This window comes from Anthonomus grandis, chromosome 9 (genome assembly GCF_022605725.1).
Source record: "Anthonomus grandis grandis chromosome 9, icAntGran1.3, whole genome shotgun sequence".
Classification (NCBI taxonomy): Eukaryota; Metazoa; Arthropoda; class Insecta; order Coleoptera; family Curculionidae; genus Anthonomus; species Anthonomus grandis.
Genome location: NC_065554.1, coordinates 13432378 through 13453675, shown reverse-complemented (window position 1 = coordinate 13453675; position 21298 = coordinate 13432378). Strand labels below are relative to the sequence as shown.

Sequence of the window (21298 nt, the reverse complement as noted above, 5' to 3'; positions counted from 1 at the left end):
TTTTAGAGCAAGAGTTAGTAGAAGCTTTTGTAATTATAGTTCAGAAGCAGATTTGCTTGAAGCTTTAGACTATGATTATTTAATTGACAAAATTGCAAATTCTACGTCACTGTTGCAAAAAAAAACTTCTTATCTAATAAGTGAGTTTTTATAAATTTCACTATTTGTTTTTTGCTATTTTATGTTATAATTTTATAGGACTAGTGCTTGAGTTCCTGATTTCTGTTAACGTAACTTTAATTAGTATACTGCAGATAATAGAATATGTTCTTTGATTTTGTTTTAATATATAATAATTTAAGCTTTTTATTTGTTTTTTTTTCCATGGGTAGATAATATACCTAGTTTTCTGGGCCCTATTGAGGTCTCTGCCCGGTAGGCCCTTATGCCACCAGTTCGACGCCCAAATGGCACGAAATAATTTTAACTTTGAAAAAACTGATATTGTATCTAAATTAGGTGCAGATTTTTTTGACATCCTATATAAAGGCCGTAGAAAAAGTATAGTATTTTAGTCGCGTGCAATATTATTTCCTGTTACACCAGAAGTAAGTGTCAACATTGTCAATTTAAATGAAATACCCTATATACTATTACTTGTTAGACTACCATATAAATACAAACATTGATTTTTATTTTGAAGTATGATCAAATTACAAAAAAGGATTTATAAAGAATAACGGTAAACAAATTTTTAAATTCTATTCTACCACTTCTTTTTGATTTTGAGAGTGTTTTTATTATTCTTTGCAAAATATCATACGAATACTACTAAAAACGATTTTTTTTTGACAAGTTAAACCAAATATTAATATTTAATAGAAACTCCGTATAGTAAAAAAAAATATTTTTTGAGATGAAGATAAATTTAAAATATCAAGTAAATAATATATTATAAGTTATAATATCCCTTTCGGTACTGCTGTCATATATATATGTCAGATAATAAATTGACACATGGACGGCTGACTGATATAGATGACATCATAATAAACACTCCCCTTAGACGACTGACATAAATATAGGACAAAGTTTAAAATTTTCTTTGCAGTATGAACGGCTAACCTATATATCGGTCATGATAACGGTACCTGGCATCCGAGCGACTGATGTATGACAGTAGCGGAAATATACGACAATTGCCGAAATAAGGGTTTGTTTGTTGTTATTTCGGTAGTGGTTTATTCGGTATTACTATTTGCGTTTAGTTGAGTTATAATGTCGTCCGAACAGCAACCAGGTCCATCAAGATCGAAAAGATTCCGAGCGGACGAAAATGACCGAAATGTCATTTATTACCGAAATGTCATGATCAATATGAATGATAGCGAATAAAAATTTAGTAAATTATGTTAAATATTTAAAAATAAAACTCTTAGAAACTTTAAGTCAGTTTTTCGGTATACTTTTTACTTTTGAATAATTAAATAGTTTTTGGTGACTATATTTTACATTTATTTTATAATGTTATCAGCTAGTGTTATAAATAAATAATTTTTATTCATACCACTTTATTTTTATGCTATGTCGGTTTAGGAGAAATTCTTTACTTAATCAAAGCTATAGACCTAACGTTTACTTGCTAATTGATAACTATATATATTTAACTATAAAAAAGATATCGGTGATAAAATATTCTTATTAATCAAATTTAAAATTTTATTAAGTAAGTGAGCTTAAGAGTTAAAAATAAATAACCTTCTATAATAATTTTGCAACCACAAACCATTGTCTAATTCTCTAAACAAACTTTCCCTAAAAAACTTAAGAACAAAGCTCTTAGTCATCAAACTTCATCTTAATAACTATCATGATACTCATTTTTGTCCGCCGTAAAATCCAAGTTCTGATTTACATCAGCGTCACAGGCTTTCTTTCCTAACCAGAATTCTTTTACCATTAAGAACCCTCAATGTCTTCTTCATAAGCCACATTATTCGCATCAATTGAAATATAAATTTAATATAGTCCAGAACTATTAGGATTGTTTTTACGGACATCCGCACTCATCCACGACCATCTTTGGCAAGTCTCTTTTAATGATCGTCGATTCGGGACCGTAATAAATTAAAGACATGCTAGAAAACTTTAGTGGGGCACAACACGGGGTCATACCTGATAAATGTTGCGTTTTTCGGACTTCTTCTATCACGTGCGTGTGGTAAGTTACGAATGTGTCGGGCGTGCGATGGTGGCCACAGTCTCCTCGACAGTAGTTCGCGTAGTACCTAAAAAGAGAGTTTTTTTATGTTAAAGAGGTTTTATTATTTCAAACGTTCTGTATTTAAAAGAAATAATTAATATGCAAAGAAATTATATTTTCAAAGAAAAATTAGGCTTAGTTAAATATTTAGGATTTAGAAGTATCTTTAAAATATCACTAGTTTCATTTTAAATGTTGATCTTACACTTTATATCAGATAATATAAGAAAAGTTATATAAAAAAAAACTTTTGACGACCAAAAATACGTAACTTTAATCCCAAAATTTCGTTTATTTTAACTGAAATACCTTCAAATTTTAACAATTATATTTTATTCTTATATTTAAGTCTTCGAAACATTTTAATTTGTGATTTTTTTTTCCTTTTTTTCATAGGTTGCCGCACCACAGCCTAAGTGCCTTTTTTTTGATGTCTTAAATTTTTCTACATCATATATCCACATACATAAATAATGCATAACATAGACATACAAACATACAAAATTACGAATTATTATAAGGTATAAGGGACAAAGTTCTCACACAATATTCTCTTAGTGAGTGCGAATATGTATTAATGAAAGTTTTCTAAAACGGTCCTGAATGATAAATAAATAGCACTGGCAATAATCCTAGACATAGAAGAAGCATTTAATAATGTCCTAACTATGTCACTAGACCTTTTGGTATACAGATGTGCTAGTGCAGAGTTTTGTGGTGGGACCTCATATACCAGAAAGCCATACTCATTGTGGGAGCACGCTACTGTCTTCCAGACTGAAGTCTTTGCTGTGCGGATAGAAAATTTTGAATTGCGGACACCGCAATACTATCAATTAATCTGCAATTAAGGTAATTACGGCCGAAAAGGTTAGCTTTAAGCTCGTATAGGAGTCCATAAAGCTTCTGAGGAAACTAGTGAAGTTAGGCTGCAAGGTTTAGGTTGTCGAACTGCGTGGCCACCCAAAAAATGACAAAGTCGAGTCACTCACTAAAATTCGATCAGAGAAACGGCCAGTAGGCCCCGAACCTTCAATCGGTATAGCCAAATGTGTAGCTGTTGCATTAATGAAGAGTCTATTGCACAAGTAGACCCTCTAGAAATGGACGGAAGCACCTGGCATAAAACAGGTGCTTCCATACATACATTTTCAGTATTCATTAGGTACTTGTACAGTAAATAAAAAATTATTTCATTCCATTGTAAAGGATTCATTTATAAAATGAAAATCAAATTATTAGTTTTTAAAGAAAAGGCTTATTAATCGCTGGAATCTAAGAAAGAAAATCTGTAGTTGTGATTAAAGAATTTTGTTTAATCTGTCCTTAAAAACCAACACATTCCCACAAGCATGGAAAGGAGCTAAAATCTGTTAGGTGTTTAAGAAAGGTAATAAGGCAGATATTACAAATTATAAGTTCAGATCACATCTATCCTGACCGGCAAAAACATTTCAGTCTATTTTGTGTATTGCCATATTTCTCTATGCAGCAAAAGATATCAACAAGACAGCATGGTTTTCAAAGTAAAGATCCTCATCTACTACATATCTCTGCGAGATTACACAAAGAGATGCACAGGTCTGGTAAGAGGAGGTGCTAAGTTGATGTAACATATACAGATTTTGCTAAGATTATCGACACAGTGTCACATAGCATACTTCTTTAAAAATTGTATAATCAATTTGAATTTCACGAAAATTCACTCAAATTCTTTACATCATACTTGAGATACCCATAGCGGGTTGTCATAAGAGGCCATAAGTCAAATTATTATTTTGCAACATCAGGTTTTCCGCAGGGATCTAATCTTGGCCAATGTTTTTTCTTTGGTTCATCAATGACCTTGTTAAGGAGATAAATGGTTCCAACGCATTATTATTTACTGATGGTTTCAAACTTTATTCTGCAGCTATATCTCTGACTATCAAAATATTCATCAAAACTTACCGATCTATTAAAAACAAATTATATTTTACTACAAAATACCCGTGGTTTTGAGATGGTTCTGTAGAACACGTTATCGGGGTGTGCCCAGCACTCACGCGTACTAGGTTCAAATATCCTGGAAATACCTACAGCTTACCCAGTGTCATTAGGTCCTTTAAACCAGAGCGCGTCATTGATTTTTCTAAAGCTATTGGTCTCTAGTAAGCCTCAGTGATGCACGACGGGTCTATTAGGAGACCTGTCTGCATAACAGCTCCTTTGGCCTTCTGCAGTACAATTTAATTTAATTTAAAACAACGTCACACCTTAATGCACTTATGGGTAGAAAAATTCTTTCCACATTTTCTCATTGTCCTGGTATGGTCTGCAGAGATTACTTTGATTTTCAACATCCTCAGTTGTTTATTTAATTTACGATTGCCTGTAAGTAGACCAACTATTAACTTTACAACCTTCCCGCTATGGTCCAAAAGGTGTATGTATGAAAAATTTAGGCATAAACGTTTTTAAGAACCTTTTATAATGCCTTATATTGTTCCTATTTGAAGTCATTAGTTGTGTGGCTTATGTAGCCTGATACCTAAGTCAGACTTAGTCTAGTGGATGTGCTTTTATTCTTTAGGATTGCTTTTTGAGTGGATTAATGACTGCTAGTCTAGGTTATTTTAGCCTCTTCTGTTTGTTTTGGATTTATTTTGATTCTAAACAGCTTTTGTGGTTTTCATGCTTGCATCCCTTAATAATTATGTACAGTACATCCTGTATATCTTCCGAAACATATTTTATGTATTTGTCTCTGATTACTATGCTTAAGTCGTTTAGAAAAGCATTGAATAAATTGCATCCTCTCATTCGTCATCTTTATTAGTATGATAACTATCCACGAGTCAGTATAATGGTGGTAAGACACCTCCTTGGGGGCAGTCTCAGGCCACTTTCACTATAACTGTGTCTTTCCCGAAGGTTAAATTGATTGTTATTTGTTTTAGGTTAGTTGCAGTGGTTAGTGCATTAAGGAGTGACATAGTTGAGATATTATTAAACTCTCTTTCTCTCTATATCTAGGAATGTTGTCTTAAATGCTTTTCATTTGCCATCGAGTGACTTTGACAAGGGTCTATTTAGGTCATCCAGGTCCGTTTTTTCAGACTTTCCTATCCCTCATGCATACTGCATGCAGAAAGTGGTTATTGTATGTAAAATTATTTCCGAGATAGATAATTTAACCCTATAAACTTTTTTTCCCGAGAATTACTCTGGCTTTACTGTCGAGAAATTTTTTTAAGTATAAAGCTCAAAAATAACATGTTACAGTTGAATTTTCAAAAATTACAAAAAAGATTAAAATTTTTTAAATTAAAACTTATAGTTGCACAGTTTTAATTGAACAATGCCGATTTGATTGACTAATCGCATATATTTTAATACAATAAAAATTTAGATCGCAGATCACACACTAACTAGTTAGTAAAAAAACGGCAAAAGAAAAGACAACTTTTAAATCTGACAAAATTGTTATTTAGGGTATAATTTTTTACTACCTTTAACAAAAAAAGTGAAAGTGAAATAAGCCAAAGGAAGTAGATTAAGTAACCATTTTTGCGGTTTTTGAAATTTTAAAATCACTTAATCAAATGATAAAGATGGTAGAATCTCTTTATCATTTCCAGTCAGCCGAAAAAGATTTTTCGCTAATTTTAGAATAAAATATCAAGATACTGACAACGGATTGTGAAGTCTTTGAAATCACTTTTAAGATAAGTCTTTAATAACAATTTAATTATAAGCAGGGTCAAAAAATGATATTGAGTAATAACAAAACAATAAAATATACTCTAAAACTATCATGAAAATGTAATTGCATTATTGAATAAAAATAGTATTTTCCCTTATGAGCCTGGAAATCGTAAAATACTTCGTAAAATCAAAGCAGTGCTTTTAAACATGGGTTCCATTTTAAAAGCTGATCCGGTTTTTTTCCGCCTAGATCATACATTACTTTTATAACATATTAGAGATAAACTCTTTTTTTGGATATAAGGTATAAATAATAATAATAATAATAATAATAATATTTTTTTTTTGTAATTAGTACAAGAATTAAAGTTTATGAAACTATGCAAATAGAAGCGACATAAAAATTAACTAAAGGATTAAATAATTCCTTGAAGTCCTAGACATAACAAAACAAATTTCAAATCTAAACCAAATAGTAAGGTGAAAAGGATAATTCGATTAAAAGATAATATGATATTTTATAAATGTCCAAAGCTATTTTGGATAAAGTTATAAAAGCTAAATTATTCGAATAGCGTATTAGAATTCAAATCCAAAAGTGCTAAAATAAAAAATAAATGATTAATCATAATAATATATTACGTTTTATGACTGTGGATCAAAGTTTCTTTTTCTGTTAGATTTTTTTTATAATAAAATAAAGTTTTCATTTTAAAACTCACATAAATATTTTAATAAAGTGAGTTAATTATTATTTTTTCCTGAAATGTTTTATGTATTTTAACTTTCTTTTATTTCAAAGTATAATTGCGATATTTCATGAAATTGTTTCCAAATTCCTTGTACAAAAATTATTTCATTGTTTATAAATTAATTATACTTGTAAATTTTCAGAAAATAAGCCTATTTAATTATAAATAAATGTATTTATTTTAGAAAAAGTATGGTCCCTTTAAATCTTATTTCTGGATTTATAAAAACAGTTCTATAATAAAATTGTAATTTTAAGGCATGGAACTATTTTTTTAAATATTTTTTTATTGAAGTAGTCATATAAATTAATTATATGTCAATATGGCAAACTTTTTTAAGTTTTATTATTTTATCTTTTAATATTCATTATACAGGGTGTTTTAGGACTATGGGATCAAACTTCTAGGGGTTGTTCAGTGCAATAGTAGAATCCATTTAAGTATAGGAATCCATGTCCGTAAATGTGTCACTACGCCACTACGGCCCTAAGACGCGTTTAAATTTAGAAAAAATATTAATTACCTAAATAGGATCTGATGCATTTATTTTTACCTTTTGTATATGATACCATCACAACAATTGTTCAAAATGTCTTCCTCCAACCTCAATACACCGATTTAAATGCCGCACATGATTTCGGCGGACTACACTAAAAATTTGATACACGTTTTGAATGATTTCAAATGCTGCTGGTGAATCGAGGCCAAGAAACTGCTCCACCTCTGGCAATCTAACGGTGCCCAAATCGCTGAGCCAAATACTCGCGTACTTGTACAGCAAAGTGAGCCGGCGATCCATCATGCTGAAACCACATTTGCTGTCTAACGTTTAGTGGAACATTTTCAAGGAGTTCTGGGAGAACTTCCTCCAAGAAACGCAGATACATAGGTCCTGTTAACCGTTCCGGTAGAAGGTATGGCCCAATTAAATAATCATCAACAATGCCTGCCCATACGTTGACAGACCAACGATTCTGATGTTTTCTTGGAAAAATTGCATACGGATTTTCTTCGTCTCAAACATGGCTATTCCTACTATTAAAAATACCGTCTCTTGTGAAAGAGGCTTCATCGATCCGCAAAACATACATAGTTTACATATAAATACAGTTTTTCATTAGCAATAAATGTTTAAAAATTGTAAGCTATTAAATTTTTAAACATGACATTGAGAATTGACATTGATAAGCGTTAATTTTAAATAATTGTTGTTATGGTATCATGTACAAAAGGTAAAAATAAATGCAGCAGATGAATTCTTCTATTGCACTGAACAAACCTTAAAAGTTTGATCCTATAGTTCTGAAAAACCCTGTATATATAATTTATGATGTTTAATAACATTTTCAAAATGTATAAAAAAAAGAAGAATAATGCTTACCCCTGTGGAGCTATCACCCAGTCTTCCCATCCTAGAGCCTTAAAACTAACATAAAAACGCTGCTTACAGCATTGATTTCCTGCAAACAAAAAGGATTTATTATATAATATTTTATTAATATTAAAATTATATTTGTTAAATTTTAATATAAAATTTATACAATTTTTTTAAATGTTTCTGTATTTAACACTTCATTCTTCAATTCTTATCTAAACTTCAAACACTTGAAATTTAAGATATTAGTTAGATTAAAAGAAATATATATATCAACTTTTTATATTGCACAAATTTTCACTATATTATACAGTGTAGTATGAGCAGCAGGTTATTAGACTAAAAGGATAAATATTTTTGTAAATTATGTAGAAAGAAAATATTTATTTTAAAATAATTACTATTATGATGTTAAGCGATAAATATTTGAGATTTATTTTATTAAATAATAAGAGATATGTACTTATGCATCAAGTTTACAAAATATATATCTACTATATACCTCTTTCAAGTACTTCAAATAAAGAGTTAAACAAAAAGTTTAGATATGGTGTATATTCAGTGCTTAAAATGATCTAAGTTTATCTCTTCTCTTTTTGAAAATAAATAAACGTGCCACGCTAAATTAAAATTAATATTTTTACCTGAATCTACAGAACAGTCTATCGCTCTCCTTCTCACTCTTTTCGCCGTGTTAGGATCTGTATGGATCACCAAAAACGGCCGGTTCGGGTTTGACCTAGTGTCGCGATCCTCGTTGAATAGATGAACATACCAATGGGCACAGCAACTACAGTCCACAAATAATCTCAACTTGTCTTTGCTAGATTCGCTTAGCCACCTTCTGACCGTATCTGTGAGATCAATCTTTTGCCAACCGCTATTTAACTCATCTAGAGTTACTGATACTGGTTCTGATGTTAATCTATCGAATTGCTGAAATAAAAAAAAGTCGTTAATAATATAGTTTTAAAATATTTATTAATATACTATAAACACACATCAAAATGGTTTAGAGGATAATGAAAAAATTTATAAATTGTGTTTATTGTTAAAGAGTTCTTTGAATATACCCTATTTATCATAATAAATTAATATTGTTGATACTCAACAAATAGTTTAAATTTAAAATATTAGTCGTGAGAATTTGTTTTAATTGCGTGTGCAACATAGTCAATATGCAAAGGCAACACCTTGATCGTGATTCACATACGAGGTATTCTACAGGGTAGTGAACACTGGAAATCAATAAGACTTCCATAACCTCTCTTCCACTTTCAGTCTGATCAAATGGTTGCAAACTTAATGGAACCCAAATATGCTTCGTTTACCTTTATATTATTACCGGGAGACTCAACAAGGCTGAAACACTTGAGTGGAACATCAACGAAACAAACTTTACCCAGAAGGTAATAGAATGAAATCATGTTAGTCATTCCGGATTTAAATCAGTCGATTCTATTTTATCGGTTTTAATGGGTACTATTCTACCAGTGGATTTTCTTTTTTTAACAGTAGATAAGGCTTAAGCTGTAAAGTTACAAAAACCCAGTCGATGACAGAATTTGCAAAACCACACCCCAGCGACTTCCAAGCTAACCCAATTTCACCTCAGTGGTCACGTAACTTGCATGCCACCATCAGTGACTTACTACGTGATAAAATACTCGTCGTGATAAAATTTGGCTTTCCGCCTCTCTTAGTAAAAAATAAATATACACATCTACCCATTTTGTGAAAAACTCGACTTCCGAGCTTGGGTACAATGCCATGGAAATCGCGCAACAAAATTAGGATGGGCCGAAGAACATCAGAATTGGCAAAAGCATGAATGAGCATGAATTCTTTTTATCGATGAATTAAGTTTTTTCTTACGTCCTGATACAAAAAGCCCGAGGATGTGCCGAACACCTGACAACGCTTCTTTTTTGTAAACTATTTAAAAAGTTAGTAGTACCAAGGCGGAATTTTTTTGTTGAGTTGCAAGAATCGCTAAAACCTTTTTGAAGCAGCACAATATTCAAGTATTTTTATGGCCTTCGCAATTCCCTGACATAAATCCTATCGAGCACGTTTGGGATAGGCTAAAGACGTGTTTTTTAAATCCAGTGTTTCAGACCAGGGAAGATATGCTGAACTGTATACAACAGCAATGGCTACAGGTTGAGCAAAACGATATTAGCAATTTAATTAGAAGCATGCCAAATAGATTTTAAGGTGTTTTGTCTAACCTTGATTTTAACACTCCTCAAAAAAACAATAATAATTAAAAAAATCATATATAACAAAATTCTGTAAAGCTAACAATGTACTTAACAAAAAATAAGCACTACCTAAATATTTAAAACAATTATAAAAAGCTTGACAAAAACCCAAAATTACCCAGTATATATTAATAATATGTAAAATCGTCCATAATATCCTTAATATGTATATATTTTAAATATTAGCACTTGTACCTACAAATTATAATAGTAATCAACCAATCTTGTAATTAAATAATGTGATTAATCTATCTTTTAAAGTTGGATAAAGATATGCCCAAGATTTCAGTCTCATTTAAATTGAAAATTTTAAATGTGTTTTTAACAGGAAAGTGAACTGCATAATTTGTACTATAAAATAATAAAAAGAACAATTTATTGTGCCTAAAATTTGTGAATATTGAGAATATTGTCGTCAGCAAAAACCAAAAAGTGTCTGTTTCTAAAGCAATTATTAATATCATTTATGAAAATGATAAAAAGTAAAAATGAATGATGGTCTCCTTGAGGAACATCAGAAGAGTGACACTCAAATGACTTGACTATGCATCTCCGATCTTTGACTATTGAGTTCTACCCGATAGAAAGTTAATAAAGTGCATGGTTTGGGAACCATGCAACCATAAGACTGGAAAAACCAAAAACATTCAGCTTCCTGAATAGAACATCATGATTGACTCTATTGAATGCCTTAAAGAAGCCTGGGTATATGGCATCCACCTGACTCCTCCCCTTCAAGACACTCAACAAGCTTCACTGAAATACCAACAAGTTTGTCAATGTAGACTTACCCGTTCTAAAGGCATGCTGCTGACTAAGTAATTCCTCTTTACTATAAAAAAAATAATTGGTCATTAATTAGACCATCTTGGAATTTTTAGAATGGCAGATTGTAGACATACTCTTTTATAATTTTCAACATTGGCACGGTCTGCAGATAAAAAATACCGCATATACTCTTTATGAGGAAGTAATTTGGGACATCATCGGGGCCTAAACTAAGTTTAGGTGGTAATTTGAAAATTTTATGAAAAATAAGTCCTACAGATAAAACTGGATTTGGGTTGGTCACAGTCCCTCTCACCTGGTATGTATAATTATTGATTGAGTTATTATTCTGAGTAGTACCATTATCACATTTACTTTCAACAGTTGAAAAAAATTTGGCAAATCCTTTCGCTATTTCATCATAGCCTACCAATCCCTATAATACAATAAATTTGGTAATCTACCTGAGGCTCTTTTACTATTTATGCTATGCTAAAAGTGTCTAGGATCGATATAGAGCAGCTGATCTCAATTTAAAATATAGTTATTGTAACAAGTGCTTAATAAAGTTTTACATCTTACTCTAAAATTTGAAAAACTGTTATAATTAACTGCAATATTACTGGATTGATATATCTTCTGGGCTACTTTATTTTGCCTCACCAAAAACCTTAATTCAGCTGAGAACTACACAGGAAACTTGGAGGTTCTGTATCTTTTTAGGGAAACAAAAAGAGCTTTGCCATACCTACAATATGATAGAATTCTGGTACTGCAACATTTTAGTCAAATGAATTTTAAACAGAATCCCAGTCAATCTTACATAAGTAAATATTAATGCTATTATAATCAGCTCCCATAAAATTGTAGTAAAACTAGATATACTTCATTTTAGGAGCATGATCATACCCAAGATTTATAGAAAAGTTATATTATTTATGATATTAATGATATGATAAAAAGATATCAGACATGATAAAAAGATGACAAGACAAAGACTTCATAGGTTATTTTTACCGAGAGATTACACTTGTTTGTAAAAATAAGATCTAGGTATTCAAACATGTCATTAGGAATAGTAATACTTTGATAAATACTTAAATCAGCATAACTCTGACCCAAAACTAAACCTGTTGAATAAGGTGGACTAGCTACTACCTCCTCAGAGTTGTCGTTCTCCCATGTTGTATCTGATATGATGAAATCTTCAAAAACATAGAGACAACTATTGAAATAATCTTGCTTGAGAATGTCAATCATGTAGCATTACTTTTTATATAATGTTGTATCTGAATTTGGAGGTAAGTATACTCACTCTTTTACAAATGAACAATTATTAAATCTACATGACATAAACAGTAGCTCTACTAAATTATAGGGTAACTTTAACATTTTGGAATTTATATTGTTTCGAATGTATATTAATACGCCACTTCCACGGATTTTCCCATTCAGATTTCACTGACAATTCCAAATAACTATAGTTATCTGATAGCTAACTCTCAACTAACACCAAAATATCATATTGTTAACATGAACCTCATGTAAGTCTATTATTTTCATTCTTAGACCTCCAATATGATAGCAGATAATCTGCAATGGAGTTAATTCATGTTTTTTTGTTTACCTTGAGAATCATTGGGGATACCGTTTGCTATAAAACGCATATTATTCTTATACTTTAAAATTAAGTTCTCTTCACCTCTAGCCTTCCATCTATTAAGTTCAGCTATCACTTGATTGATACAGTCTATTTGCATTACAGTTCACCCTTAATTAGGTCACTCTTAATTTTATATGCGTGTCTTTTAGAAAAAATTACCCTTCCCTAATACCTCTTTAGTAACCCTACTACCGAAGAACACAACCTTTAGGGGTCTAGGTCTATTTTCGTTTTTTTTTCTAGTTCAATAATCCTTAAAACATTTTCTGGTGTTGAATCTTTGTTTATTATAGCCAATAAATGAAAAAACTTCTGCTGGTCATCTTGAATCCTATATTGAATCATATTGGAGTTTGATTTTGGTACATTATAGACTGTAATTATTAGCTCTATCGGCTCTTTCATTGACTTTGGCCAAAGAAGTGTCTATATTTGACTGATCAGATGTTGGAATCGAATGTTTATCTGTATTCAAAAGCGATGTTTTGACAGCTGTAATTTCTGTTTTGCTCCTCTAGGTTATAGAGGCTCTACTTCAAAGAATTAGGAGTTTTGCATATTTTCAAGTTTGCGTTTCATGTTAATAGTTCACAAAAGCACACATATAACACCTCTCGGGTACTTTTGTGTTTGACACTTTCCCTTGTTACCGGGAGTTTGAATGGGTTTTACTACTAGTAAAATTCTTAATGCCTTGGTAGTTTTCGAGAAGGATCTTGCTATAACATATATCTCTTAACTTTATAGGGCTTTACGTTTTAGCTACCTATCTAGAGGTACTCTAAATAGATTAGTAGTACTGTAATAGAATGAGTGCCATTTTTATTCATGAATTTAGTCAAGGTTTTTGATGATGAAGGAAGTTGTCTATGACGTAGAGTTTAAATTTTACTGCAGAAGTAAACCGGATAGTTTCACTTGCAGATGATAATGTCATATTAAAAATAAAATTTATTTCCGAGTCTTTATTATTCAAAATCTTAAAACAGACACAGGTTTTAAATAAACTTAGTTATTGGAAAAAAGTTATATTATAAGATAAATGTAATATTAAAATTTGATGTTTGATATGCATTCCTTAAATACATTATTTGCGTCAAAACTATCTTCAGATATAATTAAAGCTCTGTCGAACAAGGATTATGCGGGGTTGGCCTGATTAAACCTATGACACAGATTTACAGAATACTGTTTATTCTGTAAATCTGTGCCTATGATCTGTTAACTTTATTATCATTTTAATTTTTTACCTAATTATTTACATCTAGTATATATCAAAAAAAGCTTACCTTAGAACTAAGCGAAACTGATTCAGGCAACCTATTAGATATGATTTTAAAAACGTATATATCAGTCGATCTACACTTGGTTGACCCCATTTTAATTAAGTCAGCCTTAAGCCACAATATGGCTTCTCTCACTTTAAAGTCTTGGCCCATCTGACTTCCCGCTTCAGGACTAACTTGAAACTCCAACAGTCTATTCTGGTTCACCCAAGAACCTGTAATAAAAAATTTTTCGTTAAATCTAATAGTAATAATAAGCCAAATTTAAATGATCAAAATTTGCCTCTTGGCGCACCACAACAATCGGCATTTTGATAGTAGTGGTGTTTGATTGGCAATCGGTCTAAATTGGGAATGCGGATACACAACAGTCGAGAATTTCGGATTGATTGAACGACGCGGGAATAGAGTGTTTCTATTTCGATTAGTGATATTAAAGTCCTATTGGAGTTTAGACAGATATTATTTATTGAACCAATAAATTGGGGGTAAATGGTTTATAGGCTTACAGATTTACACAAGCTTGGATAAAAAACAATATAATTTTACACCCTTAAAAAAGCTTATATTCAAAAGGGTTGCCATGATAAAAAGCCCCAGGGTTAATTATTTAGGCCATCAAATGGGCTCTTAATAGACGCCCTTAATTGACTGCCTTTGACCTAAATTTGGACGATGTTAAGAGGGTAAGTTATTTCTCCCTGTTAGGTTTATAATTCTTTATATTACGTTAATATAAATTATTATTTGGTATTCTTTATAAAATGTTATGCAGTAGTAAAATATACTAAAACCTCACTTATTACCCTAAAAAACAAATAGTCCCCGACCATTCAAACTAAAACAATTTAGCTAAAGTTTAGCTTAGTTAAACTTCTTTTAAAAATAAGAGAAAAGAAAATCTAAATCCATTGGGTTATTTGTAAGCTCTGATTGGAAGTTTACAGTTTTAAAAGTTAAAGGATTTTCTCATTTTTTATACGTATAACTTTATTTCTTATTTTGTAAGTGAGTTTTGTTTTTTGTATCTTTACCGGGTATCTTTTTTTATTTTAATAATTATGAAAATTAAAAAAAAATTAGGTATATTACTAAAATTAAGAAATGGCACAATATTTCTAAGGCGCAAAAAATTTTTTCAAATCTTTCAAAATCCGTGCTTTGTTATAATATTTCAAATAAAGTATAGGGAAAATTTTTGATTTACTTTTATGATTTAAAAGATTTATTAAAAATTAGTTTAAAAACTTCATTTCGCCTAAGCGTTGTTTTGTTCGGAAAATCGTGCCCTTTATATCTGTCCTACAATATAATTTATAACATTATACTATATCTTTTCAATCTATATAACTCCAAAAATTGAATAATATTCTACTATATTGTAATAGATATATGTGTTATTGTTTATACATATTTTCAGGAATCATAAAGGTTTCTTTGTTATTCAGAAATAAACAACTAAAAAATTATATATGTTTATGCAATTTTAGACTACACTACTACAATTAGTTTTATGTATTTGTTCATTATTCCCATGATATTGACATATAAAGTTTTAAAAAAAAAATGTTAATCAAAATATAAAGAGCACAGGTTAGTAGACATATTCCATAAGTGAAAGCTAAATTTAAACTATAGAATAATAGAGTAATATAATGCAGTATTGAAAATCGAATATTTAAAGAGTAAAATGTGATAATTAAAAGAAAAATAAAAAATTACAATAAATCAATGGTTAGAGAAAAATGAAACTAATTGACCTTAAGATCCTGATTCCTTCAGAAAATGACTAATTATTCTATCCAGCTAAGCCTAAAAACATGCACTTTTTTAGCAGTCAGCCATCTTGTGCCTGGAACATCCATAGTTCAGGAAATAAAAAGAACATAGTAATCAGCAATTAGAATAGGGAAAGGAAAAGAACATCCTTACTAGGTTATATTATCAATCTATCAAAATCTTGGGTATCCTATACCAAAATTATGAAATAGATAGTTTTCTATTGAAACAGAGATTATAAACTATAGCACACATTGTCAACCTTCTGTTTTTTAAGTCCTCAAAAATATCTCGTGTGCAATCGTTTCGTGTAAATGTACAATAAACAACAACGACTCTTACCTGTTGCCTGACTATAAAAGCAGGATAGCGATGTGATACAATAGTTGTAAAGTACAAATTGACACTATAATACTGCTGAAAGTAGTACAAAAGAAGTGCAAATTTTTATTTAGTAAATTATTGAAAATGATAAATAATCTTTGAAGGGTTTGCGAATATTAAATATCCAAAACTAAAAAATTTAAACGCTACCAGTGCTTATGCTTATTGGGTTCTTCATGGTAAGGCAGCCAGAAGGCCAAAGGAAAAAAAGAAATAGGAAAAAATATATAAGGGATCGCAAAATGAAGCGAACAATCAATTTGCGCATTTAGCTCTATTACGCCTGGTTTTGGAGCAAAAATCAATCATCCATGCCAAGGAGGCATGATCTATATGTGTCATACAACATAAGCCCGAATTAATAGTCATATTCAAGTAAAAGGACAAGTTAGTTGCCCTGGAGAAGCTCATAAGTAAAAACACTTGTCGGTAAATACCTTCCTTACTTTTTCTACTTCCCACTTACAGAACTAACCTGTCATTTTATTACATAACTTTCCATGCTAACTTTCTTTTTAAAAAATATAATTTTTGAAATAATTTTCAATAACTTTTAGAAGTTTTATCATATTCCTTCTATTGATAATTCTGGCAGTTTATCGAATCAATTTTCTTATGAATACACAAACCCGCAGGGCCTAGTCGCTGAGCGAGTACGCTACGTCACAGAATAAACAATCTCAGATCGAATGAGATCGTTTATTCTGTGGCTACGTCTTTCAAGTAAAGAATTCACTATGCTAAAATACGGACAACAAATTTTAAATTGTTCACACTGCAACAAAGTTATTTCAATCTGTTGAAAGAGCAGAGTCGCTAATAAGGCTATTATAGCTGAATACAAATATATAGAAAAGACACCAAAGTTGCAACGTAGCCTATGTATGGCCGGAAATCTCGTCAATATAGATGCTGAAATGTATAAACTAGGGATCAAGATCTTGGGGCTAAGCGAGGTACGATGGTTTAGCACTAGAAATCACAAAACTAAAAATGACATTCTCTACTACTCTAGTGGCAACGACCTCAAACACCAGTACGCTGTAGCATTTCTCATCTCTTCTGAACTAAAAACACTCAGTAAATGATTTGATTCTACTTGAATTATGAATTTAATCCAAGCATATACTCCAACAGGAGACAAACCTGATACGCCGGTTGAGAAATTCTACTATGCTTTAGAAGAAGCTATAAAAATAGCAAAAAAAAAGGGAGATTAAAATTGTTTTTGGTGATGGTGCGGTCTGCAGAGATCATAGCCTGGAAGCATGCAATACTTATCAGCTCCACCTCTCTGTTGCCAACTTTTTATTTTCAAACAACATCTTAGACGTCTATAAATGTGGAAATCCCCAGCCGATGATTAAAAAGTTAGAAAATAGATTTCGTCCTCATCAGGAGCTTTTTATTAGTTTGTCAAATCAGCAGCAACGTACCCTGGCACCGACGTCAACAGCAACCACAATAAATCTTAGGTAGATGGTAGACAAGATAACCAACGATGAAGTGCTTAGGCGGGAAAAGAAAGCATATTTGGAACTTCATCAAAAAAGCAGCAATATTAAATAACTATGGAAAGTAATAAAAAACATTACTCTCAGAAATTCTTCTAACCGTTCTATAGCTGTAAACCTTCAAAATCCTGATAAATTAATTGATTAATTTTCACCAGTTTATAGTCCTTTAGATAACTGCCCAGAGACAGTCGAATATTTTCTTAATCATACATTTAGTCCTGATCTCCAGTTCTCATTTCGCTTAGCCACTGTAGCAGAAATTTCAAAAATAGTTTTAAATCTCAAATCTATTGCCTGTGGTAGTGATTGTCCAAAGGACTATTGTGACCTTAGACCTATAACCATTATTCCAGTAATTTCGAAAGTTCTGGACAAGTTTATTCAGCCACAAATTTATGATAATCCCGCAGGGCCAGTCTGGTTTCCGAAAGCAGCAGAGCATTACATCTGCCTTGTTAAAAGTTACTCAAGGAATCACTCAGAGGTGATACCACGGCGCTTGTATTGCTTGACTTTTCTAAAGCTTTCGATACGTTGGATCACAGCCTGCTTTTAACAAAATTAACCTATTATAGATTAGGTTGTATTATTTCTGAAAGAAAGCAAGTGGCAGTATTAGAAAATCAAGCTCAGTCAAACCGCTCTTATATAAGTTCTGGGGTACCACAGGGATCCGTCTTGGGTCCTATCTTATTTCCAATGTATATAGCAGACATGTAGAAGGTTGTTAAAAATTGCGGTATTCAGGGCTTTGTGGATGATACGCAAATTTATTATTCTTTTAAAGCTCATGTCGTATTGGGGGATTGCAGTAGAATAAATGAAGATTTGTCATGTATTTCAACTTTCTCGTCAAGCAATAATTTAAAACTAAATCCTAGCAAGTGTTCTGTAATGCGTTTCTCTATAAAAAATAAGAAAAAGATGGTCTTGGATAATCTACAATTATTTGTAGGGGGAACGCAGTTAAAAATAGTTGATAACATTAAGAATCTTAGTGTAATTTTCGAGGACGACCTAAGATTCAAAATGCACGTAGATTCAAAAAAATCCTATTTTGTGCTTAAATTATGCAAGTTCTTAGTACTTCCTATTATGAACTACTGTAACATTGTTTATGTTCCATGTTTAGATAAAGTTACCCTGTATCGTTTGCAGAAGCTTCAAAATCAGTGCTGTAGATTCATTTTTAACTTAAGAAAATATAACAGTTTCAGAAAAAATGTGTACCCACTGAATGGTTGCCTGCAGAGAATTTTTATCTTCATCAGTTTGCCGTTTTTGTGCTTCGATTGCTTGGTACATCCTCCCCTGCTTAGCTTCGTGAAAAATTCAGTTTTCGAAGAGATGTGCACGACGTCAATCTAAGATGTAGAAGTAAATTATCGGCTCTTCGTTTTCATTCGGCCTTATTTCACAGATGTTATCTTTTTACTGCTGTTTCGGTGTATAATGAACTTCCGAATTCACTTAAGTGTATGTCCATTGCTGGTTTTAAAGTAAAATTAAGGTCGCATTTTCTCACGTTACAGATGATCTTCTTATAATTTAAAAGGAAAATGTGTACATATTTTTTTTCTTCTTTTTTAATTTTATGTCCTTGCTTATTTTCCAACTCAAGATAGATTTCATGGATTTTACGGGTTTTCTATTATCTTCTTTCTATAACTGCTATCTATGTAATTTGGTATATATTTTTGTTCATGTAATTAGAGGCTAAGTTGATTAGCCCTAGACTAGAATTCGCTTTTGTACATTTTGGTATAATAATGACATTATTTATTTATTTATTTATTTAAAGAGTGATACGTTGTAAATAATGACGGACGGTGAATGTGTATTCTCGTTATTCTCGTCAAACAACAGCTAAGAAAAGAAAAGAAACAGGCAGAACAAGTGTGAAGTAATGAAGCGGATTAAACAACAGAGCCACGAAACAGGTAAGGTTCGTTCGTAATTGTCGTTGCAAACGACTATAGTGTTTTTCCGTCGTAAATTAAGAAAATCGATGAATTATTATTAGACAGTTAACCGGTTTAGTTTATAATGAGTAAAATAATTACTTGGTAAGACTTTACATCACTTTAATGCCTGTACAACGAAGAAGAGCTATAAATGAAGCTACAGCTAAATTGCATGATGCCTCATACTCTTTTAGAGTAAGAACAGTGATTAAAAATGGAACTACCGACCTTCAATTTTGCTTCAAAGCGTTCTTCAGTATTCATGGAATCGGTCGAAAAAGACTTAGAAATATTCAAAAAAGTTTGAAAACCTCTGGAATTGTTCCAACAGATAAGCAGGGAAAAATAAAAAGAAACACAACATAAATAAAATTCTTAAACATATAGGAAGTTTTAAAGAAAAAAAAGCAACTACAGTAGAAAAAAAAACAGAGAAAGTCTACCTTCCCGAAGATTTAAATATAAAAAAAATATACAATATGTAAAAAACCATAAATCCTTCTGCTGTCTTATACGAAACATATCGCAATACTTTTAATAAACATTTCATTATCAGTTTTGGTTATCCACGTTCTGATACTTGCAGTACCTGCGATAACTTCACAGCTGAGGTAAAGGTTTTTCAGACAAAATTGAATGTGGGGTATGTTCTTTAAGAGAAAGAAGGAAGCTCGAAAAATGGCATTAAAGAATGTTGAAATTGAAGCAGTCGCCATGGATTTCTGAAAAAACTCCAGTCATCATTCAATTCCGACGAATGATGTGTGTTATAGAAGACAGCTGACTTTAAAATCATTATCAACAGAAAGTGCTACATTTTACGCTTATCCTGAAACCATATGAGGCAAGGGATCAAATAAAGTCGTATAATTTTTTCATCATTTTATCTTTGTTCTCAAAAACTTTACAGTATTCCGCTATCTTCATTATGTCGTTAATGTTATGAAGAGACTACACACTATTGAAGTAACATTTTCAATAAAAGGACACTAGTAAGTAAAGGTAAAGAACTACTGACAAGAGAACTACTGACAACTATCAAGAAACGAAAGTGGCAAGTTCAGAGTGAAAGATGGCAACTGTCACACAGTCTGCAGGGGTGTGTCACTTAATGACCTAAGTATGTTGGTAAAGAGTTAATATTTAAAAGTTTTCCTATAATCCACCGATGCAGTTCTCTTATACCTTGTATTAGCTCTGTAATTCCATGTTTTCTTAAAAATATTTTAACTCTGAAACTGACATAGTTAGTTGCTCTTCCTACCTAACTATTCTATATCAGAATTTTTTTGAAGCTTGATGCAAACATTTACACCAATTGCGAATGAGATAAATTTAGAGTTATTTTTTATAAAAGTTTTTGCTTGTTTAAAAATTTTTTAAGTAGTTAGAAAGTTATTAAATGATTAAATATAAAATAATCATAAAAAAAGTTACATGTATTTTAGAATTATTACCACTTTTACAAAGAAATTAAATCAATCCTCATTTAAAAAGAGCTTATTATTTCAATATATCTCCATCACATTTTTAGTAGCTCTTCGGTTATAAATTTAAACTATCTAAGTACTTAAAATAACTGTCTCTAAACCATTCTTTCAAAAACAATTTTCAGATCTAAAAAAGTTCACGATCCATATCCGTTTTGTCTATTCG

The 21298-nt window shown here is 31.2% G+C and overlaps 1 protein-coding gene across 1 annotated transcript in view; it reads right to left on the bottom strand.

Moving 5' to 3' along the window:
• Window positions 1–1574: 1574 nt before the first annotated feature.
• LOC126740231 (inhibin beta chain) overlaps window positions 1575–21298 on the bottom strand; it is a 97905-nt gene continuing 78181 nt past the window's right edge. Inside the window, exons 2-5 of the mRNA XM_050446165.1 lie at window positions 14002–14213; window positions 8662–8953; window positions 8024–8102; window positions 1575–2228 (exon numbers count right to left, since the gene is read on the bottom strand). Of these exons, the coding sequence (XP_050302122.1) occupies window positions 1991–2228; window positions 8024–8102; window positions 8662–8953; window positions 14002–14213 (821 nt within the window). The 3' untranslated portion in view covers window positions 1575–1990. The remainder of the gene's footprint in view (window positions 2229–8023; window positions 8103–8661; window positions 8954–14001; window positions 14214–21298) is intronic.